This window comes from Eumetopias jubatus, unplaced genomic scaffold, assembly GCF_037043125.1.
Source record: "Eumetopias jubatus isolate StellerSeaLion01/CBP00866 unplaced genomic scaffold, mEumJub1_p1.0 scaffold_4, whole genome shotgun sequence".
NCBI lineage: Eukaryota > Metazoa > Chordata > Mammalia > Carnivora > Otariidae > Eumetopias > Eumetopias jubatus.
The window spans coordinates 95519505-95545969 of NW_028274810.1; the positions used below are offsets into that span (position 1 = coordinate 95519505).

Sequence of the window (26465 nt, forward strand, 5' to 3'; positions counted from 1 at the left end):
TTTACATTAAGGTTTTCAGCCCATTTAAGATTATTTTTGTGTATATTATGAGGTAAGGAGCTGATTCCTTTTTTTTTTTAGTAAGTATACCAAATTGTCCTGGTACTATTTATTAAAAAAAATACATTCCTTTCATGTGGATCTGTAAATGTCACCAGCAACCCTTATATATAGTGAGTGTCCACAAATGTGTGGATCTATTCCTGAGCTCTTTACTGTTTATTCTCTATATCTGTCCTGATATCACACTGACTTAATGACTAAATTTTTATGTAACAGTTCTTGGTATCTGGTAACGTCTTGGCCCTTTGCTCTTCTATCTTCATTTTAGATTGTGCTTGTCAAATTCCATAAAAATTGTTGGGATCTTTTATTAGAATTGCTTTGAACTTATTCCACATCAGTTTGGATAGAATTGACATTTTTATGATATCGAACCTTCCATGAACATGGTATATCTCTCAGTTTACATAACTTAACCAAAGTCTAACTTTACTCACTGTCTCACACCCTACTCTCAAACAATTAAGGACCTTAGCACACTTTAATTCCCATCACCCCTTTCTTTCATTCTATAGGTGGGTATTTTAATTCTTTTTAAAATTTTAGAAGACATCTAATGATGTCAGTATTGTTTAGATTTACTCATTTATTATTGACTAGTTTTTCCTCATTCCTTCTTGCATTTAATACTTTCATTCTGGGATCACTTTTTATCTACCTGAAGCGTATCTTTTATGATGTGTGAATTTGGGCTGTCATCTGTTTGGGGGCCAGCTAGGGATTTTACCCTCCACTTGATGCCAAAAATTTGATATAGGCAGTTTTCTGTGCAGTCTTTTTTTCACTGACTTGTAACTCTCTGTGGCTCCAGCTCTATTCTGGAGGGCCCTCCCATGAGACCTCTGTCTTTGGGAGGGAGAAGGAACTCGAGCTTGCTCAGTTCTGCAGATGCCTTTGATACCCACCCTCAAAGCTCCACTTGCTCTCTGGATTCCAGCCTTTGCTTAACTTTGTTTGACCCCTCAGTGTTCCTTACTGACTCTCCAGTTCTTTGATGCGTTTTAAAAGATGTCTCACAATTTCTCTTCAGCATTTGCAGCTGTTTGCTAGAGAGTTGGCCTGGGTACCTGGTGTGCCATGCTTCCAGAAAATCAAGGTGTTTCTGAGTCTTAATTTTATGTTTCATCTGGCAGCAGCAAACACCGAAGATTAGAACGAAGACTTAGCGATGTTCACTTATAGCTTTTATAAGGTGTTTTGTAACCCTTATTAGCATAAGGAGAGGGAGTTGGTAAGTGCCAGTTAACGACAGAGAATTTGCCCTTTTAGGACAGACGAAGGGTCTGTAGAGCCTAGCATTACATGTCTGTCCGTGTGTCTGTGGAAGTTTTGTCTTTTTCTGAAGAGGAAAGTTCTTATCTTTTAGAGTATATGGACGTGGCCTTGAATCTGTCTGTGTCAGTGCGACCGAGGTCCGCTGACAACCCCTCTAAGCCTTGACTGGGTTATCTGCATGATGGGGGGTGATCATATTAACAGCCTTTCTGCAGGATCACTGCAGAGATCAATGAAGTAGCCTGCATCCTGAAACCCTTTGCAGGCAGGCAGCTCCGGCAGCCATTCCAGTTATTCCCTTTGGTGGTGTTCTCTCCACGTGCTGCTGCCCTTTGGAAACAATGAGCCTGTGATTTCCCTAACCTCCCAATTGCTTCACATGGTGGTGCTTATTATATATTAGTAAGGCTGTGTTTTCTCTGGGCACAGCTACACAGCCCCACCCACAGTCCTTTCCCAGGACTCACAGTTGCCTTCCAGCTGGGTGAAATCCCCGTCAGATTGGGAAACTGTAGCATCTGCACCAGGGGCTCTTGGATCAGTTACTTGCATCCAGGCATTAGTTTTTACCCAACCAACGAATGCATTAAAAATTTGCATCAGTGTCGGCAGGCTGCCGTCTAGACAAAGGGTACCATTTCATGATCCTGCTCGCTGGCAACATGCTGTGGAAACTGTCCATCTTTTAGATGTTTGCCAGTTTGATCCTGGAAGTGGTATCTTGTACTTCTTTATATTTCTTTATTAGGCTGAACATCTTTTTTCCGTATAGAATATATTGACCACGGGTGTTTCTTTTTTTTTTAAAGATTTTATTTATTTGACACAGAGAGACATAGCGAGAGAGGGAACACAAGCGGGGGGAGCGGGAGAGGGAGAAGCAGGCTTCCCGCGGAGCAGGGAGCCTGATGCAGGGCTCGATCCCAGGACACTGGGATCATGACCTGAGCCGAAGGCAGACGCTTAACGACTGAGCCACCCAGGCGCCTCTGACCACCGGTGTTTCTTTTGTGAACTGCCTTTTCATTTCTTTGACTCATTTTTCTGTTGGGAGATTTTTTTCTTATTGATTAGTTTTTTGTAACAGCTTTATTGAGGTATTCATGTAGTATACAAGTCACCCATTTAAAGTATGCAATTAAATAGCTTGCAGTATATTCCCAGAGTTGTGCAACTATCACCACTATTTTCAGAAAATTGTCATTATCTCGAAAAGAAACCCACCACCCCTTAGCAGTCACTCCCCACTTCCCTATCTCCGTCAGCCCTAGACAGTCACTTTCTATGCTTACGGATTTGCCTGTTCTGGGCAGTTCATCTAAATGGAATCATGTAACTTGTGGTCTTTTGGCTGGTTTCATTTAGCATAATATTTTCAAGGTTCATTCGTGTTGTAGCATATGTCATTACTTTCTTATTGTCCAGTATTCCGTTGCACAAACAGACCACATTTTATTTATTCATCAGTTGATGGACATTTAGGTTGTTTCTACCTTTGACTCTTATGAGTAATGCTGTCATGAACTTTTGTGTACAAGCTTTTTTTTTTTTTTTTAGATTTTATTTTTTTAAGTGTTCCCTACCCCCAGTGTGGGGCTCGAACTCACAACCCCATGATCAAGAGTCATATACTCTACTGACTGAGCCAGCTAGGTGCCCCTGTGTACAAGCTTTTATGGGCACATATGTTTTCATTGTTGGTATGAGGAGCCTTTTGTATAGCCAGACCAGTAACCCTTATTTACAATATAGGCTGTAAATATTCACCCTTAATTTATATTTACATTTGGGAAGGTGGGAAGATGAGGGTAAGATGAACAAAACAGAACATTTAGGGGCGCCTGGCTGGCTCAGTTGGTTTAGCATGTGACCCTTGATCTCAGGGTTGTGTGAGCCCCATGTTGGGTGTAGAGATTACTTAAAAAAAAAAAAAAGAAAAGAAAGAAAAAGAAACATTTAGATTTCTGACCAGTCTTTCATATCCTAAGGATTAAACTCATGTACCATGCCTTCCTCACTGTGGCCCCACGAAGGGGCCCCTTGGGGCTGGTCTGCCTGTCTTACAGTCGTGCTGTTGCACGCACTCTTTCTGTATCTGTCCCACTGTATCTCTGTCCATCTGTCTCTCTGTCTCTGTTTCAGGCTACCTGCATTAGGACTGGGAAACGGGAACTGGGCAGCACACTGGGGGTGCTTTCCAAGTTTCTCTCAGAAGCTCACACTTCAAAGTGACTGGCTGAAAACCCACCAGGGCTGCAAGTCATCCGTTCAAAGGCTTCCAGCAGCTTTGCTGATTCACTGCCGTTGCAGGTGGAGGGGATGTGAGGGGGCTGGAGGCCGGCCAGCGCTGTTTGCTCCAGGGTGTGAGCGCTGGGGCCCTGAGCTTCCTTAATCCTCCCAGGGCTCCCGTCCAGAGCCTGTTCTAGAGCAGCACTGAAGCACCTGGAGTTGAGGAGCCCAGCGGTTTTTTAAAAATCCTGGGAAATTGAGACATTGGGTTCCTGATTGCTCTTTATCCAGGCCTAACATGAGTTTTTGCAACCCCCCCAGATACTCCTCTGAAATATCCTTGCACTCATTTAGTTTTTCCCAGTCAAGTCTCACAAAATATTTTTAGTTTAATCCTGTTGGGAGTAGTAAGTATACAATTTCATGTTGGCTTCTGCTGTGTATAGTCCTATGTCCATCTAGATACACATCCTGTGTTGTTCCTGTTCATCTCAAGGTTTCCAAAATAGGGAAAGTTTTAAAAGAAAATCTGCTGAATGCTAGGTGAATATGTCATTTTTTTTTTTTTATTGTCGGGCACACGGTATCAGTTATACTTTAAATGTGTGTGTTTGTAATCTGGTAATTTTGTTAATGAAATCATTTATTTAACATATCTTCACACTGGAAGGGAGGGACCCTTAGCAGTCACCCATCCTAGTGAGGAAACAAAACTAGACAAAGTCAGCCACGTGAAACACGTGCTACGTTGAAGTCCAAATACATCCAATTCCAAACAGTTGCTCCTCAACCTCCTTTTTGCTTTTAGCTCGGATCCTTGATCTTGACTACTATCATGGGAAAACTGATCCTTCCTTGGAATTGTCATGTTTATTTGCTGTCTCAATGAAAGCCTCGTTGTTCCTCCAAAATCATCCTGTTCTTTGTAGAAAGCAGGTGGCTTTTGCCCTCAAGGCTGAGCACCTCCGTCTTGTGTTTTGGTCACTGTTGAGTGAAGTCAGCATTGCCATGGGCAGGGCCTTTGCCTGGTCTGCTTTCAGGCTAAAACTTCATTTGTCGTGGGGGCCTGATGAGATTTCACCTCCCATTTTTAGAAGCTAGGGCAGGGGTTCCAGCATTCGGTTCCCCTTTTGTCTACAGCTCACCAGCATGGCTAGCGTGGGTTCAGACGAGACAGCAGGCATGGTGGTGGCCAGCAGCAGCTTTATGCAGTGGGAATGGGTGTCATCATCCCTATTTTACAGCAGGGAAAGTGAGGTACAGAGGGTTACATACTCTTTTCCAAGGTGCTCGACTAGCTTTGGTTTGAAGCCAAGGCAGGAGTGGTAACTGGGACCAGGATCCTGTTAGCTCCCTGGGGCTGCACGCAGAACTGTGCGTGCGTGTGTGTGCGCCTCATTCCTCATGGTAGCCGAGCAGCTCGGCTGGGGCTGGCAGAGGCTCCCAGCTGCTCTTCTAGGGGATTTTCAGTTTTGTCCCCGTAAGGAATTTCTGCTCATGAAGATTTCTCTGGTGACACATTCTTTGTGCAAATTACCATAATTTTCCATTTCCCTTTTGAGAAATTTTTTCCTGTTGAGAAGTTTTGAGTCATCAGGTCTTGTAGAAAATGTCTTAAAGGTTTTATAATAAATAGAAATGAAGAAGCTCTGACTTGGCGGACAGTTTCTTTCTTCCCTTCCTTTTTTCACTTGGTTTCTTGAAGAGATAACATTTAGAAGTGGTAAAACAAAATGCAGCAATGATATGCAGTGAAAACTAGAGCTCCGTCCTGCCCTCGCCCTGCTCCTCCGAGGGCCCCCCCTTACCCATCTCTTGTACGTCCAGAGCCACGGACTTTTTGTTTGTTTATGAGCTAGGATTTCACAGCCTGGGTTTATGGTTTCAGACAAACCGCACGACCCAGTTTCCCCTAGGAACAGTCAGGTACTGTATGTTGTTAAGGGACTTTGAGCCACTCCAGGAAGAGGTACTTAGAATTTTCCAAAGGATATTATCATATTTAGTGGGGAGGCCGTTTGCACAGGCTGCTCTGGAAGAGCCATGTGAGCATGTGTTGGATCCTGAGCCACCAGCTGAACCCTCCTGGTGCTAGCTGGGGGTGACCTTGTCCCCTTTTTCACATCCCAAGGGTCCAGCCCCGTGGGACTTTGATCCTTCCCCTTTCAGTCTGTTCTCCATACTGATGCAGCGAGAGTGAGTTTCCTGAAATGTGAGCCTAACCATGGCCCTCTCTCGCTTAAGCCCCTGGCCAGGCTCCCAACTGCTGGGGCTGAGCGCTGGCTCCTTGGCGTGGTGGGCGTGGTGGGTGTGGTGGGCGTGGCCCTGCGTGCCTGGCTCCAGCCTGGCCCTCCGGCTGTGTGTCTCACCACGTTTTCCACTCGTTTCTTTCGTGATGCTGAGGTGTGCTGTTCTCCCTCCACCTGGTCCCCATGCATGCACACCATTCTCTCATGCACCCCTCCATTGCTTATGTTGTCCTCTATCTGAACATCCTTCTTGCCTTTGTTCATGTGTCTTGTTAGGTGTGGCTAGGTGCCCTATCCTCCTGGGGGTGGCACCCCTTCAGAACTCATCAGAAGGTGCTGACAGTGTCTGGGACTTGCTCCCTGGTGGCAGGTCCTCGAGTTGGGGGGGCACTCAGGCCTGACCTTGTTCCCGGTGGAGCTGGAGCTCCCAGCAGGGCACCTGCACCAGGCAGCGGATCTGCAGTGGATTTGAAGTCCATGTCCACTACTCTGTCCCCTAGCCCACCAGATGTGCAGATGAGCCCCCCCAAGTCTATCCATATTTAACTTGAATGGGCGACTCTCCCCAGGCTTACTGCCCCAAGTGACACAGTAACAAAGGCCTCACAGCAGAAGTTTGAAGCCGGATGGGAACAAAGTCCAAGTGCTCTTTGGTCACATTGGACCAGGCTGTGGCTCCCTCCTTTTTCTCCGCCTGCTGTGGAAACTTTGAGCCGTGTGCTTCACGAGTAAAGGGGGTTCACTTGGGATAACCTGGTTTGTTTTAATGAATTTTTTCCTTTTTTGTGTCACTGTGTATCAGTCACAGACTTAGTAATATCTGATTCCACTTTTGCCAGTATTTGTGCAGTACTTCCTGTACTCACAATTATCGCGTATATGGTGGTTTTCCTGTTGAATGGGTCAGCAGTCTAGAACCCGGAGAAGCTTGCCTGAGGCCACCCTGCTAAGACTGGAGCCACGATTCACATGCATGTCCTTGAATCTGAGTCCTTTAGTGTTTCTTCTTCTATTTTTTTTTTTTTTTTTTTTTTAGGGGATGGGGAGGGGCAGGGAAGAGGGCGAGAGAGAATCTTAAGCAGGCACTATGCTCAGTGTGGAGCCCAACACGGGGCTCGATCTCACAACCCAAGCTGAAATCAAGAGTCGGATGCTTCACCGACTGAGCCACCGAGCACCCCTGTTTCCTCTTTTTTGTCCTGTATTTTCTCCCATGGGGACTCCAGTCCATCCTGTGGCTTTAACCACCGTCCCTCCTGTAGACGTCTCAGCTGTGTTGGCCTGACAGAACTCTCATGTGCCCTGCCCTCCCTCTGCCCGCCGTCATGCCTCACCTCAGCGAATGGCACCTGCACTTGGCCAGGTTCTCAGGCGAACGATTTAGTGTTGTCCTTGACTCCTTTTCTCACGGCACACCTCCGCTTGGTCAGCTGACTGTTGGCTCTCCTGAACAGCTTCCCGGTCTGACTGCTCCGCCTCGGCACAGGGTCTCCATCTCCTGCTCCTCTCCTGGTGTTCCTCCAGCCCCTCCTACCCCCTTGCAGTCACCCCTCTGCACCCAGGCTCCTGGGGCACCCCGGTGTACTTGGAAGAAACTCCAGAGCCTGACTTGCCTCTAAGACTCTGGCTGATCTTAGCCTCTGCGGCTGCCACTTGGGCTCTTCTCATTTTCCCACTGGCTTCCTCCTCTCCAGGGCACACCAGCCCCTTTGTCAAGGTCACGCCTGCCCCAGGGCCTTTGCGTTTGCTCTTCTCTGTGCCTGCAACAGTCCCTGGGCTTATGGTGGCATGGCTTGCTCTTCACTTCATTCAGGTCCTTGCTTCAATGTCACCTCCTCGGAGAGGTCCTCTTGACTGGGGGTTTGTTTTCTTTTTAAAGATTTTATTTATTTATTTGACAGAGAGAGACACAGCAAGAGAGGGAACACAAGCAGGGGGAGTGGGAGAGGGAGAAGCAGGCCTCCCGCTGAGCAGGGAGCCCGACGCGGGGCTCTATCCCAGGACCCCGGGATCATGACCTGAGCCGAAGGCAAACGCTTAACGACTGAGCCACCCAGGCGCCCCTTGACTGTGTTCTTAAATATCAAATAGCCTCTGCCTCGTCTCCATACCTTGTTTTACCTTCTTCACAGCACCTAGTATGTGCTTCACGGCACCAGGTTATCCCAAGTATGATATAAGTATATTATACTTATGACCTGTCTTCCCCATGACACTCGTAGCTCTAATGAGACCTACGACCAGCACAGGGGAGGTGCTCATTCAGCGTTTGTGAAATGCTTTTGTCTTTTCTGTGTGTCTGTTTCCTGATTCAGGGGCTGCCGACCCTGAGAGGGGACGGTGATAATTAGGAGTAGCTGCACGCAGCTGTATCACCCCGCAGACTTGCTGTGTATCGAAGGACATTTCTCATTCTCATTACTTCTCAAATATGTATAGTTGCTGTTGTGATTAGTGGAATGGAAATTCTTTTTTTCATAGTGGTCTTGCCCAGTATTTTCTCAGTTAACAAGTACCAAAAGTACAATTATAATTTCATGAACGTCCACAGAATATTTGACCTTGAGTTAGTTGCACTCAGAAAGGCCAGGAATCACCACTCTGTACAGGCCTGTTTCCCGACTTGATTTACAACCGTCTGAGAGCAAGGTCCTGGGGTAGGTGCTGTCAGCCGCTGTGAGGAGGAAGTTAGTAAGTAATCCCGCCCCGCAGTGAGTTTATTGAACCTGATAGGGGAGGCGGGGCAACAGACGGGCCTCCCTTTTGGCCAGGTCTGTGTACTGCTGCTCAGGGAGCATTGGGGTGGAGAGTGGGGGTGTTGGGAGAAGGATCGGATGTCCCCAAGTCCCACATATTCTGATTTTATCTTTGTGGAAGCAAGTTCCTTAATCTACCTTCTGTCAAGCTCTAAGAGTCCCCAGAACAAGTCCTAGCATCATGGATTCCGCACTGGCATAAGCTTGCACAAACACAGGACAGCACTTTCTTCAGGACCAGCCAGCCTTCCCACATATTCCTGGAGCAGTGGGGGTCCGTTGGGGGTTGGGGAAGGGGATGCCCATTCCCTCTTCAGAAGTGTGGTTGAGTGTTAGAGATCATGGAGGTTGTATAATGAAAAGCAAAGGCAGTATTACAATTTAATTTTATATTTAGATATGATTTTTAGGTGTTTAAAAATCAATATTTTGGGGGTGCCTGGGTGGCTCAGTCGGTTAAGTGGCTGCCTTTGGCTCAGGTCATGATCCCGGAGTCCTGGGATCCAGCCCCACGATGGGCTCCCTGCAGACTGGGGAGCCTGCTTCTTCCTCTCCCTCTGTGATCTCTCTCACTCATGCTCTCTCAAATAAATAAATAAAATCTTAAAAAAAAACAATTTTTTTGGTAATACAAACTTCACAGAAACTACTACTGAGTCTTGGCTGATAGGATTATGTGGAAGGTAGCAGTGATTTTCAGAGTGGAGCCATTACGCAGTAGAAGATCAAGTATCAGAATCTGGGGCTGGTGGGAAGGGCCGAGTCAGTCTGTATGTTTACCCTAAAGGGGAAATTAAAAGTTAAAAGTTTGAGAAACACTAGCTTACTATAAGAGCTGTATTTGCTGGGCAACGAGGAAAATGCCAGAAGGGGTGGTTTTGTTGGGACTTGCCTCTCTGCCATGTTGCCCTGAAAACGGGTAGGGTGTCACACCGGGTGGATGATGGGTTGGGCAGGTAGGTTTCGCGGTTGCAAGGCTGGCCTGCTGTGAACTTCCATTGCCTTGGCCTGAGTTTGTGTGTGTGCTAAGCTGGAGACGGGAACCACCTGTGTTTCCAGAAAATCCGGAATGCCGGGCAGCTGGAAGCGGAGTGGTGATCCCTCTCACCTGCCCCTGGACATGAGATGGCTGTGTCATGTCCAGGCCCGCAGCTGGGCGCACTGTGTTCTGGGAGCCGGGGACTGTTTGTCAAGATCAGCAGCTCCTTGTGCTAGGCCAGTTGTTTTCTGGCTTAATGGCTTCCCTCTGTGTGGCAGTTTGGAAACCCTGCATGCAGTGTAGTGCCTGCTAATAACCTGGGTAATATTTCATGTTTGACAGGTGCCCCTTTGACTCCGAGATGGAGCCGTGCTCTGCGGACCCACTTAGAGCTCTGGGCAGGCACTCCGGCCTTCACCCGGGAGCACCCTTGGGGTTTAACAGAACAGTTGTTCAATATAAAGTGCTTCCCCGACAGAGAAAATTGCTCTGAATGGTTCTTGCCCAACACCCCTCCCTTCCCTCTCTTAATGTTCATTGGGCTCTGGGATTTTTTCCAGATTGCTTTTAGAAAGAATAATGGGTTATGATTACAAGGTCTTAACAAGGTCAAGTCACTAAATAGTTACCCAAGGTACCCAGCATAAAAGGGTATGTAGAAATCATCTCATACGGTTTTCAGCCTAAAAATAAAACTATAATTTGCATCCCTGCTTCCTGGTAACGGTAGTTTGGTGAGTGTTTACCACGTGTCAGGCACGGTACAGGCTCTGTGCTTATTACCGTGTCTAATTGAAGCCTGTAACACACCTGGGACGCAGCCTCACTGGCCCCGTTTTGCCAGAGGAGGAGCTTTGCTGGCGATCCCCTGCTGCCGTTCGGCAGGCGGCCGAACCTGGATCCGGGTCCTACCTGGTCTGACCCCAGAGGCTCTGCCGCCTCTGTGCTCAGCGCAGAACTTGACACCAGAGTAGCCACGATCTTAGTTTCTAGGTGATCAGGTGGTGCCGTGTGTGGCACCGTGTTGCTTGCCACGTTGAAGAGACTCCCACAAATGCCATTTCGTTGTTATTGGGGGCAGGGTCCTGGGGTCTGGGATCCGGGTTTTGTTGAACCTTGTGGATTTCACCACCCAAGGGGAGCCCTTTCTTATGTCATTATCTGCTTGCGGATGTTCTGGAACTGAAGCATGCCATGAGATGGGTTGTGTTTCCCGTGGTCAGCCCCCCAGCACTCCACTCAGCTCCCCTGAAACCTGGGGCCCAGGCCTCAGCACAGCCCCAGTGCGAGCGGCCGTGAGCATGTTTGCAAACAGCCCTGTCTTGGCAAGATTGAGAATGGCACCTGCACCTCACTTTTTTCTTACTAAAAATTTTGTCAACTTTTGAAAAATGTTGCCATACAAAAGTATGTGAAATGTTTGTTTAATTTAAATAATAAATCTAGGTGTATCTGAGTCAGTGTCTCGGAGGACCCCTGCTTGCCCCTCCTCCCATCCAGACAGCACCATCGTCCTGGACATTTTGTTACTCGTTGCCTTTTCTTTATAGTTTTACCATCTTGCTGTGAGCAGCCGCCTCAGAACTTCGTGACAAACCACCGGCAATTTATTCTCAATTTTGTGCGTTGACTGGGCAGTTTCTTTTGTTCCATGGGGTGTTGGGGTCATTCATGTGACAGCATTCAGCTAGTAGCTGGGCTGGAAGGTCCAGGAAAGCGTCTCGCATCCCGCTGTCTGCTAGGGCCTCTGAATTCATCATGTGGCCTGTGCCCATGGTGTCTCCTCCGGGGGATCTCCCTGCACCCTCTCTCTCTGACAGGAGACCCTGGGCATCCCTACGGTGGGGTAGCTGGGTTGCAGGAGAGCCACGCGGAATCTGCAGCCCTCTTAAGGGCCAGGCCTGGAATGGGCACTGAGTCCCTGCCTCTCGTCGGTCAGAGCCACCCAGATCCAGCTGGAATCTCCTAGCAGGTGTGGTGGGATGGCGGGACTTGTTGGTGGCCATCCGTGTCCACGTTGCTTAGTTGTGCCTGTTTGGAATCACACTGCAGGGCTTCTCCAGGGCCCTGGCTTTTCCATTCCCAAACGAGTTCCCTGTGAGGCAGGCCAGGGCTGTGTGTCCGGCCGGGTGGGTGGCCATCAGAAGAGAGTCCCAGCTCTGACGCCAGACGTCTGCCCCGTTCATCAGACCACGGAAAAGGTCACAGGACAGGAGTGAGAAGTTTCTGGAAGGTTGGGCCATTTCTTGAGTGGACAAGTCACGTGCCAGTTGGTGGCTTCATTTTCTGCATCTAACCTGAGGGCTTTGGGCTTGCTGGGCTCTGTGGTCTTGTTCTGTTTGCATTTTCTGTAGTTCTAAGCTTTTAGGGTCTTACTTAGAGTAGCTTTAAGGCCCACATTTATCGCCCTTAAAGCAGGACGAGGTAAGGGACCCCCCCACACACTTTTGCTTGAGTGAAGGCACTGCATAGCAGGGGTGGGGCTGGGGGAGCCGCACTTGATCACCGACAGGAGGCGGCAGCGCTGTTGATCTTACTACTGCTTCAAGTCTCCTCGGACGAGGTGACCCCTGGGTGCATGCACTGACTGGGGTGGGCAGCTGCCTGCTCCTGTGGGGCCCACACATCCAGCTGTGTGGCCCAGGCAGGTGCCCTCACCTCTACCCAGGCTCCTCTGAGCTTGGCCAGATCGCGGTGAGTTCGTTTCGCTGTAGAGAGTGGAAGGAGACGAGGCAGTGGGGGGATTGCCGTGATCTCCGGGTGTTTCGGGTGTAGCTCTGGAGGTGGGGCACCGCCAGGCTCTAGCACGGCCCCTCTGAGGGGGGGACCGCGCCAGCTGGCCCCGCACCTGCTCACCGCCTCGCCTTAGGGAGAAAGGGGCTGCTGGAGCTTTCTAGGGGGGGCCACCTGGCAGAGGGGAGCGCTGGGGGCAGCTGGGGCCTCTGAGCTCCATCTGCTAGTGGGGGGGGTAATAACGTCCCCAGTGCTGCTGACAGCCTGTGTGGGGGACCCCATGAGCACTTGGGGAGCCCCCACGGCTGCGCTGGCACTCCCCAGGGCTGATGGCAGGACTGGGCTCGCTGGAGCCTGTGTTTAAGGCTACTCATCTGCGTGTGGCAGCAGCCTTTCCCTCCCTCCTTTCCTTTCCTTTCCTTTCCCTTCCTTCCTTCCCTTCCTTCCCTCCCTTCCTTCCCTTCCTTCCCTTCCTTCCCTTCCTTCCCTTCCTTCCCTTCCTTCCCTTCCTCCCCTTCCTCCCTCCCTTCCTCCCTTCCTGGTTCTGCCCCCTCCCTTTCCTGGTCTTCCGCTGCCTCTTCTCTCACCCTCTCTCCCAGTTTGTCGCTTCCTTTTCTTTCTTTGATTTTGTCAGAACAGATGCACCTTAGGAGTGTTTCTCCGTTGGAACAGCTTTGGAGGCAGCCTTGGGGGACCCTGCAGGCCTCCGTGTTCTGGGCCCCACACCCATGTCTGGGCGGCAGCTCACGTCGGAGGAGCGTGGTTAGCGTTGGGTAGAAAACGGTCCCCATGGGCCCCCACTGCTCTCCTGGGGTGGGGGGCACGGGAGGTACAGGGCCACCAGCCACCCTCTCCTAGGACCTTTATCGACCCTGCCAAGGTCTCTGAAAAGAGCGCCCCCCTCCGTGTCCAGCCCCAGGAGAGCCGGCTCCATGCCCTTCCCGCAGCAGCTCGAGGGCTCGTGGCAGCCCCCTTGATCGGCCGCCCTTGTACCTGGCAGCCCCCTTCCACCCTGGGGTCTCCTCTCAGGTTTCTCTTCACTGCAAGTCAGGTCGCCTTCCGGCCAGAGGGTTCTGCCTTCAGCCAACTCCAGCCCAAGGGCCTGGACCAACTCTGTACCTTGGGGAAGGGGGGGGCGTTGTTCAGCAGATGCTTCCTGATTGTTTCTGAACCTGGGAGACACTTCCTCCACCTTCAGTTTTCGGGTCGGCTGCTGGTGAAGGTGAAGGAGCCGGGGCCGCTGCCAAGTGCCAGATGGGCTTATTCTGAAGCTGAGGGAGCATCTTTCTGACCCTTGTGGGCTCTGGTGGTTCTCCCTTTCTGCACTTGGGAGGGGTTTCTGCACCTCGGCTTCTGAGGACATAGGGAGTGACTAGTGACGGGGACATGCGCTCACGTGCCTCCCCCTGGCCCCAGTGAGAAGGCAGATCTGGGGGTGAGCTGGCCTGGCCTCTCCTTGCCCCCCGCCTCCATCCCCTGTACCCCTTGCCCGGCGTGTACTGCCTTCGGATCCTAGGCCCGAGCACCCCTGCCCGGGTGTTCAACCCATGGACTGGACACTGGTTCTTTTCCATGTTCTCCAGAAACGTGTCTATTTTAGTTTTTATCAGCTCGGACACAGTGGCCAGAATTCCCCTCTCATTCATTCCTTCAGGTCACAACAGGAACTTACTTGTTCCAGGGACTGAAGACCGACAAGGACGCCTTCCCAGGCGTCATGTGGCCGTAGGGGCCTCTGCTCGGGGGCTGGCCCCTGGTGCCTCTCTGCCGAGCTGTAGCTGGCGGTGCCGTGACGGAGCCAGAGACCCAAGAAGCCGTGGGAGCTTGTGTGTGGAGGCGGACATCGAAGGACGGTCGTGGGGATGCGGGAGGGAGGGAAAGGCTGTTTCTGGGTCTCCAGCAACAGCTGCTCTGAACTCACAGCTCAGACAGAGGCTGGCACATGGCGCACAGCCTGTTGTCACCGCCACGTTCCCCCTCCCTCCCTGGAGCCCTGCCTGCCTGCCCGGTGACCTCCCCCCGGCTCAGCAGACACCTAGCCCTGCTTTTGCAAAGTTTCCAGACACCACAGGGTGGGTGGGCTTTGCTGGCTAAGGCCCTGCAGGTGGGGAGGCAGGCGTGGCTTCCCTCGCTGCTCATCACAGCCAGACCACCATACATGGTCAGGGCTCCTGCACAGTGACTCACCCCCAGGAGGCTGATGTCACAGAACAGTGGGAGCGCATGAGGGGCTGCTGAAACCTGGGGGCCGGGAGCCCCAAAGTGTCATTCTCACTTGCCCAGGAAGAGCCTGGGGCAGCTCTGAGCAGACCCAGGCCTCAGATGCCGGACCAGGGCCTGACAGCCTGGCCCTGGGTTGCGGGGCGGGGGGGAGGTCTGTGCAGTGTGACCCCAGGAGTGTGTGTGACTTTTATTTTGAAACTGGGTCTTTCTTGAACTGAGGGCCTGCTATTTTCCCTATAAAATGCTGGTCTGAGACGCACTCTGGTGTGGTGCTGCTGGGGAAGAGAGGGCTGTTTTAGGTACTTATTTAGTCATGGCTTGTGGTAGTTCGTGGTTATTCGGCACCAGGCCATGGAATTTTTCTGAGCATTTTCACTTGAGACAGCTGTGGGATTTCCAGGCATCAAGGGAGGCCTTTGCCAGAGAGGCTGCAGCCAGCCCCACAGCTCTTGGGGTCAGGACCAGAGTTCACTCTTCCTCCAGGGACAGCCTGGAGAGGCTTCTGGAGGCAGAGGACTCCCCAACTTTATGCAATTCCCTGAGCCTATGAATCAGAGTGAGCGAGCGACAGATCCCTGCCCCCAAGGGCAGGACTTTACCCGAGCCCTGTGGGTGCTGCAGGAGGGGGTCCGTTCCAGAAATGCTGGGAAATGGAGCATCTGTCTTCCCAGACGCACATCTCACCTGTGTGTGACAGGACGGGGAAAACAACAAAATGGGTTTTTGTAAAGCCAAATGTATCGAGTTGAAGGAGCTGTCCTTCTAAGATTATGTCATGCATTCTTTTTGTAAAAAATGTTAAACTGACCATGTGTTTTTCTAATGCTCACCGTCATTAGTGTTTGTGTTCGTTTTTTGACTTTCTAATGTCATTACCTGGCAAAACACAAAGGTGGCTGTTTTCTGTTGGTCCCTCAGTGCTTTTGGTTTTTGCAACTTTGCTGGCCAGTTAAACCCAGTGACCTGGGAGCCGCTGGTCAGCCTTGGCTTGCAGAGGGAATCTGGAGTGATTTACCCTTGGTGGATTTATTTCTCCTGTGCGCTTCTCACCTGGGAGTTGGGGGGCTGACTGTTGGGCGGGCTGGCGTCCTCTCTGTCTGCTAACACGAAGACCCCCTGGCTTTCTGCAGCCATGGATTTTCCCCAGCACAGTCGGCACGTCCTGGAGCAGCTGAACCAGCAGCGGCAGCTGGGACTGTTGTGTGACTGCACATTTGTGGTGGACGGGGTTGACTTCAAAGCCCATAAAGCAGTTCTGGCGGCCTGCAGCGAGTACTTCAGGATGCTCTTCGTGGACCAGAAGGATGTGGTGCACCTGGACATCAGTAACGCGGCAGGTACCCCGTTGGGTCCAGGGCCACGCGTGCGGAGGCTCGGGAGCTGTGGCCAGCTCTGTGCCATGCGAGGCCCTCCTGACGTTCCTGACATGGCCCCCGCCCTCCCGGGGGTGGCACCTTTGAGCTGAGGGGTGCGCCAGGCCTCCCACACGGGACCCAGGCCACGAGTGTGTGGGCACCGAGTTCCTTCCACATTTGGGGGGGCCTGTTTTGACTGGGAGCTGGGGGATGAGAGAGCTGCCAGGGCCCGTGGCAAGCTCTGGGCCGGAGTGCACGTAGGATAGGCTCATCAGGGGACAGAGAACAGGGGTGCTCTTCCCAGCCCCTGACCCCTTCCCGTGGCCCAGCCCGTCCTGAACCCCTACCCTCGTGCTAACTGTGATGGGGATGGCCACGGTTGGGGCTCGGAGGGGTGTCGGGAAGACCTGGGGATTGAGAAGGAACTGGTCCTAAATTTGGCTCCTAACCCAGAATGGCGGACCTGCCATGAGAAGGTCAGGGCGAGGTGGTGGTCCCCCAGTTTACAGATATGGAAACAGACCCAGAGAGGTCAGGTGACTGGCCTGGAGGTCAGCTAGGTTTTGGCAGAGCCCTCATCAAAGCCAGTGCTGACACCCTCTTGTTGGAGTGTCCTCCAGTGGTGGGGTGTGGTGGCTGAGTGGTGGAGAGGATACCGGGGCGGGGGGGTGCATTCACACCGCTGTCCTCGGTGCAGGGCAGATGTTTGCACTCTCAGTCCTCTGTTCACACCCTCTACTGTGCAGAGCAGGCGTTCACACCGTCTGTCCTCGTGCAGCGTGGGCGTTCACACCCCGTCCTCCGTGTCGAGTGAGCATTCACACCCCTGTCCTCCGTGCAGGGCAGCTGTCACCCCCTCTGCCCTCTCTGGGGGTACTTCATTTCAGAGGCTGTGGTCTGGGCGCCAGTATGGGGGGGGGCGCGCTGGTGGCCTGCCACTCTGCTTTTCACAGATCCCTGGGTCCTGCTGCCGAGTGGGGCAGCTGAGCCGGCTGCAGGTGCCAGGCCTTGAGCGGGTCCGTGATGGCTGTCTGTGTCCTTGGCAGGCCTGGGGCAGGTGCTGGAGTTCATGTACACGGCCAAGCTGAGCCTGAGCTCTGAGAACGTGGATGATGTGTTGGCCGTGGCCAGCTTCCTGCAGATGCAGGACATCATCACGGCCTGCCATGCCCTCAAGTCACTGGCTGAGCCGGCCGCCAGCCCTGGGGAGAATATGGTGGCCTCAGCCACGGAAGGTAAGGGTCTTGGCAGGCTGTTCCTGAGCAGGCGGCTTTGGATGGGGTGTTGCCTCTTACTCTCTCTTTTCTCTCTCTGGGCCTCAGTTTCCTTACCTGGCCTTGCCTGCACCATGGGGTGCTAGTAAGAAGTCTCAGGAAGACCTTCCGAGCGGCCCGTCTGCCTACCCCTTCCCCGCCATTTACCTGCTTGCTTTGTGCTCTGCTGCCCCAGAGAGCTGGGGGCGTGCGTGGCCCAGGCGTCTGCACACGGGGGTCGCTCCTCTGGCTGCCCGTCCCCTCTCGTACCCTTCCTCCTGACGCTGGCTGTGGGCCAGATTCTCATGGTACCCTTTGCAGAGAACCCCACTCCCCTCCTAAGCGCTGACTCTGAGCAGCAGCATTGTTTTGCGTGTGGGGTGTGCTCCCTGACCGGTGTGGGAGCCCCATGGAAGCGGCACTGGGCGTGTTGGCCGCCAGGCGTGTGGAGTAGGTGCCCGGGGAGACAGACTGGCAAACCACTACGTAGATGTATCCCCAGGGAGGATCTGGAAGAGCTAGCAAGTACTGGGCCACCTCACCCCTCCAGGTGACGGGCACGTGACGGGAAATGGCAGGTCTGTCCTGTTCCATCTGCAGGAGGAGACAAGAGAGCCAAAGAGGAGAAGGCGGCTGCCCCCACGCTGGGTGAGCTGGACCCCGCCGGCAGTGGTCCGCCCACAGGCCCGGGCAGGGAGCCCAAAGAGGAGCGGGGTGGCCAAGCCGAGAGCAGGGCCAGTGGTGAGTTGCGGCACCGAGGACCCAGCCGGCCCTCGGTCCCAGCCCGTCCCGGCACCCGGGGGCGGGGGGTGCCGGCAGCTGCACCCCTTGAGCTCTGGTTACCAGAGTGACCTGTTGTTCGCTCTGGGGCCCCTGTTCCAGCCAGAGCAGAGGGACAGGCAGCCTGCGTTTGGGGCCTCAGCCGCTCCCGGGGGCCCGATGCAGGAGAGCCTTTCGGGCCCGGTCGGCAGGCCCTAATCCAGCCTCGCGTGTTCCCACACCACACACCCAGGGGCCGAGCAGACGGAGAAGGCTGACGCCCCCAGGGAGCCGCCCCCCGTGGAGCCCAAGCCCGACCCCACGAGCAGCATGGCCGCTGCCGAGGCCGAGGCCGCCTTGTCAGAGAGCTCGGAGCAAGGTACCCCTGCCCCCCCGCCGGGCCCAGCCAGCGGGCACTCACGCCCCCCAGCGCCCCTCCCGCACCCTTCCAGTGGATCCCACCGTGAGTCCCGCTTTAGCTTTGGGCCCAAGGCACCTTTCCATTCTTGAAATCTGGCCTCTGTGTCTTGGAGACGCACCCGGCGGTGCTTCTGCTGGCGCGGGAGTGTTGCTGGGGCAGCGCCGAGCGCCAGCAGGGAGCCCGCCCCCACCGCGGAGCAGGTCCCGAGTCCCCGGGGGACACTGGCCCACGGCACCCCCTCCGAGCAGCGGACGGCCCTCTCCCCGGCCAGCGCCCGGCCGGCTTGTCTGCGGCTGCGGGACGGAGCGGGGCCCTGCGGGGAGCCCAGGCCTCCGCCTCGGCCTTCACTGGCTCTGAGGTTGCGACCTGCCTGCAGAGGCCCCTTGTCACCCTCCCAAGCGCCTCAGTGCCTGCCCTTCTCGCGGCAGAAATGGAGCTGGAGCCAGCCAGGAAAGGAGAGGAGCGGGAGGCGGAGGGCGCGGCCGAGGTCAAGGAAGAGGGGCCGCCGCTGGAGAAGGGGGAGGCCCCCGAGGAGAGCGAGGAGTCAGCCAGCACGGACTCGGGCCACGAGCTGGGCGCCGAGGCCCGGGGCCTGCGCTCGGGCACCTACGGCGACCGCACGGAGTCCAAGGCGTACGGCTCGGTCATCCACAAGTGCGAGGTGCAGCCCTCCCCGCGCCCCTGGCCGCCCCCCCGCCCACGCCCCCGCCCGGTCCCTGACGTCCCGCCCCCCCCCCCCCAGGACTGCGGGAAGGAGTTCACGCACACCGGCAACTTCAAGCGGCACATCCGCATCCACACGGGCGAGAAACCCTTCTCGTGCCGCGAGTGCAGCAAGGCCTTCTCGGACCCGGCTGCGTGCAAGGCCCACGAGAAGACTCACAGGTACGCACCCCCTCCCCCACCCCGCCGCCCGCCGCGGGGCCCGGCCTCTGGGAGCCCAGCGACCCTCCCCTCCCTGTCGCCCTGCGACCACCAGCCCGCTGAAGCCGTACGGCTGCGAGGAGTGCGGCAAGAGCTACCGGCTCATCAGCCTGCTGAACCTGCACAAGAAGCGGCACTCGGGCGAGGCGCGCTACCGCTGCGAGGACTGCGGGAAGCTCTTCACCACGTCGGGCAACCTGAAGCGCCACCAGCTGGTGCACAGCGGCGAGAAGCCCTACCAGTGCGACTACTGCGGCCGCTCCTTCTCCGACCCCACGTCCAAGATGCGCCACCTGGAGACCCATGACACCGACAAGGAGCACAAGTGCCCCCACTGCGACAAGAAGTTCAACCAGGTGCGCGCGCGCCCTCGGGAGCGGCCGGTCCCCCCCCTACGCCCCCTCCCCCTGGGGACACGGGTGGGGGGCGGGGAGGGATGGGTGGGGGCGGGGTGAGGGCCCCCAAAGAACCGGGGTGGGGAGGTGGTTCTCCCTTTCCGCTGCTGGGACCCGGAACGTGCCATGGGCCGCGAGGAAAACTGGAGCTCCGTCCTGGGGGCCCCGGGGGCAGGGCTGAGAGTCCTTTGTTCCGGGGGGGGGGGGGGCCGCCGAGGCCACATTCTGCCGGTGGCCCTTCTGATTCCCCTTCTGTGCCCGGGCACAGGTGGGGAATTTGAAGGCCCACCTGAAGATCCACATCGCCGACGGGCCGCTCAAGTGCCGAGAGTGCGGCAAGCAGTTCACCACCTCAGGTAGGCCCCCCCCCCCCCCCCCCCCCCCCCGCTCCGCAGCCTCCCCGCGGCGCCTCACGCCGGCCCTCCCCGCGTCTCGCCACAGGGAACCTCAAGCGGCACCTCCGGATCCACAGCGGGGAGAAGCCGTACGTGTGCGTCCACTGCCAGCGGCAGTTCGCGGACCCCGGCGCCCTGCAGCGGCACGTGCGCATCCACACTGGTGGGTGCTCAGCCAGTGGCCCGGGGGCGGGGGGGGGGGGGCGGGGAAAGGCGCTGGGCTCGGGTGCCGACGCCTTCTGCTCCCCCCCCCACCGCCCCAGGCGAGAAGCCGTGCCAGTGCGTGATGTGCGGCAAGGCCTTCACCCAGGCCAGCTCCCTGATCGCGCATGTGCGCCAGCACACCGGGGAGAAGCCCTACGTTTGCGAGCGCTGTGGCAAGAGGTCCTGGCCCTCACCCCTGCCCCCCGCACGCCCCGGGCCCCACGGGGGTCCCCGGCAGCCCACTCGCTCGGGGAAGGGGGTCAGGAAACGAACCTAAGCTCGGTGGCAATGGGCCCAACTGCTGGCCCGGCCCAGGCAGAGGTCCCCGGGGTCCTGCCGGATCTAGAAGAGGAGGCAGGAGGCCCCAGCCCAGCTCCCCGGCTGCCCCCCCCCCACCCCACCCCCACCCCCGCTGCCCTGGGGCTCGCAGTTCGGTGCCAGCCGCTTGCCCTGCCCCCCCCCCCCCGCAGATTCGTCCAGTCCAGCCAGTTGGCCAATCATATTCGCCACCACGACAACATTCGCCCTCACAAATGCAGCGTGTGCAGCAAGGCCTTCGTGAACGTGGGGGACCTGTCCAAGCACATCATCATCCACACCGGTGAGCTTGTGCCCGCCTGCCCTCTCTGGCCCTTGTTCTCGCGGGTGGGGCTGGTGGGAAGGGAGGTCCCTCCACATCCCAGCCTTGGGTGCCAGTTCTTGCTTCAGGGGGCCTGGGAGGTTCAACTTCAATGAGGACCCCGTTTTCGTAGTATCCAGAAGGTGCGGTGGCCATTGGAGGCTTCTGTGCAGCCCTGGTGGCTGCCCCAGAGCACTTGCTGCTGGAAAAGACAGGGCTTTGGGGGAAGCTGGAGGCCACTGAGGTCCTCCCCCTCCCCCCAACGGCAGGCGAGAACCTTGCCTTCCCCCCCAGGAGAGAAGCCTTACCTGTGTGACAAGTGCGGTCGTGGCTTCAACCGGGTGGACAACCTGCGTTCCCACGTGAAGACCGTGCACCAGGGCAAGGCGGGCATCAAAATCCTGGAGCCCGAGGAGGGGGGTGAGGTCAGCGTGGTCACCGTGGATGACATGGTCACGCTGGCCACCGAGGCACTGGCGGCAACGGCCGTCACTCAGCTCACAGGTGCGGGTTGCGGGCAGCAGGGGGTGGTCACGGGCAGCTGGCCTCCGCGGTGGCCGCAACGGGGCAGGAGCCTGAGGCCTGAGGCCCCGCGGACTCCGCCCGCCTTTGCCCGCAGTGGTACCAGTGGGGGCCGCGGTGACCGCCGATGAGACGGAAGTACTTAAGGCCGAGATCAGCAAAGCCGTGAAGCAAGTACAGGAGGAAGGTGAGGGGGGCCGCCCAGAGTGTGAAAACCGGTGGACCCCCCGAGGGCTGTCCCCGTCCTGACCATGGCCCCCCCACCTCCCACAGACCCCAACACCCACATCCTCTACGCATGTGACTCCTGTGGGGACAAGTTCCTGGACGCGAACAGCCTTGCGCAGCACGTGCGGATCCACACGGCCCAGGCGCTGGTCATGTTCCAGACGGACGCGGACTTCTACCAGCAGTATGGGCCAGGCAGCGCGTGGCCGGCCGGGCAGGTGCTGCAGGCTGGGGAGCTGGTCTTCCGCCCTCGGGACGGGGCCGATGGCCAGCCCGCTCTGGCAGAGACTCCCCCCACAGCCCCTGAATGCCCACCGCCTGCAGAGTGAGCAGGCGGCCCTCCTTGTGACTGTTTATTTAAGGATGGCTGGCACCCTAGATCTGAGAGGGGTGGCCCCGTTCCCTAGAGAGAATAAATTTGATTATTTTCTAACGCTGCCTATAGCTCCCTGTGGGGGGTGGGGCGGGGAGCTGGCAGAGCTGTGGCCGAAGCCACGGAAGGGCTGCCCCTCCCAGGCACCAGCCGGCACCGAGCTGTTCCTTGGCAAAGCCGCCAGGCTGTCCCTCCCGCAGAGTGGGACGGGTACCTCTGGACCGGTCTAGGAAAAAAAAAAAAAAAAAAAAAGGCTGGCTTCCTTGTCTGGAGTCGGGGTGTGGGCGGCACGCTTGGGGCCAGAGAGACCGTGGCTCCGTGCACCCCATCCCCTCATCCAGTCTCCTCCTTGGGCTTCTCACCTGTTTAGCTTCAGGACCTGAGCTCCCCTCTCCGCCATGGAGCACAGCTGTGACGCTGCTCCCCCCTCTGCCCATTGGGTTGGCTTACCAGGATCCAGGCAACCCAGAGAGAGCCCAGCTCAGAAGCCCATTCAGCCAGAGCGGCAAGGTAGGCAGAGAGCCAGGCCCACCGGGCCACGGGCCCAGTTCTTTTGGGCTTGGGGAAGCAGGAGGGCTCCCCCCTCACTTCGCAGGATCAAGGCCGAGCCAGGGCCCCACTCTTTTGGGAACATTTATTTGCCCTGAATCGATGGAGTCTACGACCAGGCTGAGGGTCAGAAACCCGTGGCCAGGAGCTTTGATGGGGGGCGGTGGGGGACACGGCCAGCAGGGGCCGTGGAACAGCTCATCCTTACCCTCCTCAGCAGGGAGAGCTGATGCCGTCCCTGCCCCTCTACAGTTTGCTCCGAGCAGTTGTAATCCCTCCCTCAGAGATGGCGCCACCTCCTCACTACGAGAGCCCCGTGATTCTCTCGAGACCATCAACTCTGTGGGCCTGTCCCCACCCCGCCCCCCGCCCCCCGCCTCCCCAACTTGTAGTGGGTCCCGCTGCAGGGGAAGCCGGGCCCAGATGCCCCACCCTCCTCGCTGGCCCCGGGGCAGACCCGAAGGAGGAAGGGGCGAAAGACGAGACACCAAAGCTTGCCTGCGAGGTTTCAGTTTGCCTGGTGGGTGGTTCCCCCGCCCCCTCCTCCCCCCGCCCCCCCATCCGACTTTGAAGTGCCTTCCACGTTACCCGAGAACAAATAAGTTCAGTCTGTGGCAGAAACCTCTTTTGTACAAGATAACGTGACGCTTGGGGAGGATTAAGTGGCAGGAAGGGAGCAGGTCCCGTGGACAGACTTGGGGAGGGAAACAAGCGGGACGAGGGCCAGCTGTTCCCATAAGCAAAGGACCCTTGGTCCTCCCAAGTGACAATCACATCCACACTTGACGTGTTTTGTATTTTTTAATAAAGTTTGTAATCCAATGGACACACAAAACAAAACTGCGCTGAGAAAACCAGTTTCATAAATTAATAAGTGTTAGGAAGTTGGGGGGGAGAAGGTCAAGGTAACAGGAAGAGGGGAAGCCAGTCGTTTTTGTAGTCTGTGTGTGTGTGACACTTCCAGATCGCGGGGGCAGGGCCCGTGCGGTAACGAAGCGCACTTATACAAATGAGTGACAATACAAAGTCTGAGTATGAAAATAAGATTCTTCTCTGAAAACACATTTTTGGCACAGATTAAAAAAAATGTATGTCAGGGGAATTTGATTTTTTTTAAGTCAGTATTATATATATTTATATATATTATATATTTATATATACACACATCCCAAGTTCCGCATATCCCACCAGGAAAGAGAATCCTTCTGTCTGCTCTTTTTCGATTGTAAACTATACATCCGGGTGAATCATAGTCGGTGGTGGCAGGAGAATTAAGAAAGGTGACACATTCAAATGAACAAGGGGAAGGGCGGGGTGGGGACAAAACAACCCAATGAAATGTTCCTTGACCCCAGTGTTTCGGCAGAAGCCTGATGTCCTGCGCGCGAGTCCTCGATGTGTTTCAGGTCCACCAAGACATCCAGAGTGTCACAGCCTGTCTTCACTGTGCAAAAGTCCAAGTCACTAATTTAGTGCAAAGGCAGTTCTGTTTTGTTTCTTAAAAACAAAAACAAAAAATTAATTCCACTGCCCAGTTCCTTTTCTCCAAAAAGAGGAGAGAGAGAAACCCAGCCCCAAGGTGTCTGCAGAGTCCATCGGGTGGTGGTCTGTCCTCGGGCTAAATGTCATGTAAACACACAGGTAGCAGCACCACTGCCCAGAGGGGTCTGCCCCCCTGAGCCTGGGGGGGAGCGGGCTCGAGGGTGAGGCTGGCGGCTGGCAGTGGAGGATGTCCCCTTCAGCAGCTGCTTCCTCCGCGTGACTGGGGGGGGGGGGTCCTGGGTTTACTTTCTGCTGCAGAGCTTCGGGGAAATACACCGAGTGGCGGCCATCAGTGGCTCACACGGAGGCGATGACAATCATGAGGTGGGGAGAAATGTTGGAGACGCTGGCAAGGAGGTCGGGGGCGAGACGGGACAGGTGGCTCTCCGAGAACTCGCAGGGCGGGAAGATCTGCAGCACATAGGCGGGCTGGGGGGGGGGGTGAGAGAGAAGAGTGGGATCCCCTGTCTCCACGTCAGCCACCCCACTACCATTCTTGAACATTTCCAACTGGGGGCCCAACACACCGAGCTAGGGTGAGTCTCCCCGTCAGCTAATGCCCCCAGGACCGTCTACCGGGAGGAACCGAGGTGTCAGCAAACTAGGCACCTGAACGACCCCCCGGGGTAGCCTCCACAGCTCCGGTCTCGGCGGCCCCACCCTGGGTTAGCTCCAGGATGGGCCGCGGGGGCCCCACCTCTACACTCTGCTCGAGTCCTCTATCCAAACGCCCTTCTGCCCCCCTCGGAGAAACCTCTGGACTCCCCTGAGTCGGCACTGGCAGCCCGTGCCACCCGATTAGACGGCTGACCAGCCTGACCACGTGCAGACAGCAGGCTGACCTGATTGGAGCCAGGGTTGGGAACGTTGATGATCCCTGCCGCCTGCTTGGCCTGCAAATAGGTGATGAAGGCCGCCTTGAGGGACTCGGTCTGGCTGACGACATCCTCCTGGTCACGGCCGCAGGGCAGAGCCAGCAGCAGACAGTAATCCGTCTCCACCTGTGGCGGCAGCAGCAGCTGTCGGTCATCCGGGGCCTCCCCTCGAGACAGCGGCCCCGTGCGGAGGCCTGTCGGACTAGGGGTTCGGCTGCGTAGTCCACAATAGTCCCCCCTCCCGGGACCTTAAAGTCCCACCCTATTTGTTGACTGAAAAAAAACAGTTTCTGAGCCTAAGGGCATTTTACACCCCCGCTGGCGACAGAACGTGCGGGGCAAGCCACGTCCTCCCTCATGGGCAGGGCAGTCGCTCGCCTGGGCCCCGAAGCTCACCGTCATCCTTCGGGCAACCCCTTCCAGCTGTGAGGCCTCTAGCCGCATCCTCTGGGCGATCCTCAGCGGGGGGCCTCCTTCAGAGAGGGGCAGAGACCGATGGGCCAGGACATTGTTGCCAGAGACAAAGTGGAGCTGCACGGCAGCTGTGTCGTTCTTGAGGGCCAGCAGGCCCTGCCACACGATGGGGTACTTCTGCTCTCGGGGAGACAAACAGGAAGTAAGCTCCTGGCTGCACAGCAGAGCCATGCTGGACATGGCCCCAGACAACAGCTTACTGGTCTAAGCGGGGACCTTAGGACCTTCAACACAGCGCAAAGCTTGGAGGGGAGCCGGGGAGGACCCCTGCCCAGGCTTACCTTCAGAAGCTGGACCATATCCACAGGCCTCTGGGAAGTCAAGTGTGGAGAAGAATCTGGTTTGGGAGCGGACTGGGCTTCGGTGTGCGTCAGAGCCAGTCCTGGAGGGGTGCTGGGGCTTGAGGTTGTGGGGACAAACAATGGCTGCTTTGGGGCAGCCTGAGCAGGGAGAGGGGCCGGGAGGTCAGGCTTCATGGAGACGGACACGGGGGAGGGGTAGGAGGTCTGGCTGGTTTCTGCCTGCGCCCTCTGAACCTGGGCATGAGGCTCAGCTGGCCTGGTTGCAGGTACGGTTGGGAGGCGAGGCTGTTCTACTCCTGTCTGGGTCCCCTTTGCCTCCTGGGAGACCTGAGGCATCTTGCCGCTTGGTGGCTGGCCCGGCTGGCCGAGCTGGGAGGGCTGCGTGGGCTGGGCAGGCTGTGCAGACTGCACAGGTTGGGCAGGCTGTGTAGACTGTGCAGGCTGAGTGGGCTGCAAGGGCTCACCTTCAGGAGCTGGGCCCTGGAGTTCGGCAGGGGAGAGAGGAACGGAGTGGAGAGCGTGTTACACACGGCACCCTGCCCACCGCCCCGCACCCCCACCCCACTCCCCAGCCATGGGCTCCCGGGCAGGGTCAGCTGCAGGCACCCCCTGGAAGTCAGGCCCACAGCAGTGATCCTCTTGGGCACTCAGGATTGAGGGTTCTGGGGAGAGGTCACCCACTCTCCCCCACACCCCTGCAAGGAGGCACCGCCCCCCCCGGGGCCCCATCAGATCCCCCAGAGAGCCCCTTCCCAGGTCTTGGCCCTC

General features: G+C 56.1%; 2 protein-coding genes and 1 long non-coding RNA gene across 9 annotated transcripts in view; 1 reads left to right on the forward strand and 2 right to left on the reverse strand.

The window, feature by feature from the left end:
- ZBTB17 (zinc finger and BTB domain containing 17) overlaps window positions 1-23344 on the forward strand; it is a 31278-nt gene extending 7934 nt beyond the window's left edge. For 2 of the 5 annotated variants that reach the window (XM_088022596.1, XM_088022597.1), the window contains exons 2-15: window positions 15638-15844; window positions 16909-17097; window positions 17716-17856; window positions 18128-18253; window positions 18724-18956; window positions 19038-19180; window positions 19275-19575; window positions 19883-19970; window positions 20056-20172; window positions 20273-20393; window positions 20684-20814; window positions 21127-21336; window positions 21452-21541; window positions 21628-22015. In XM_088022596.1, the coding sequence (XP_087878722.1) occupies window positions 15638-15844; window positions 16909-17097; window positions 17716-17856; window positions 18128-18253; window positions 18724-18956; window positions 19038-19180; window positions 19275-19575; window positions 19883-19970; window positions 20056-20172; window positions 20273-20393; window positions 20684-20814; window positions 21127-21336; window positions 21452-21541; window positions 21628-21911 (2381 nt within the window). In that variant the 3' untranslated portion in view covers window positions 21912-22015. The other 3 variants (XM_088022598.1, XM_088022599.1, XM_088022600.1) reach the window with 3 other exon arrangements.
- LOC148164561 (uncharacterized) lies at window positions 13189-15188 on the reverse strand. Its single transcript, XR_015768015.1, has 3 exons — window positions 15107-15188; window positions 13957-14107; window positions 13189-13403 (listed from the first exon to the last, which is right to left on the reverse strand). It is a non-coding gene; the product is annotated as an uncharacterized LOC148164561 (long non-coding RNA).
- The window catches only part of SPEN (spen family transcriptional repressor), a 94444-nt gene continuing 91271 nt past the window's right edge, over window positions 23293-26465 (reverse strand). For all 3 annotated transcript variants that reach the window (XM_028108300.2, XM_028108299.2, XM_028108301.2), the window contains 4 exons: window positions 25677-26177; window positions 25318-25512; window positions 24889-25047; window positions 23293-24475 (listed from right to left, as the gene is read on the reverse strand). In XM_028108300.2, coding sequence (XP_027964101.2) covers window positions 24344-24475; window positions 24889-25047; window positions 25318-25512; window positions 25677-26177 — 987 coding nt within the window. In that variant the 3' untranslated portion in view covers window positions 23293-24343. The remainder of the gene's footprint in view (window positions 24476-24888; window positions 25048-25317; window positions 25513-25676; window positions 26178-26465) is intronic.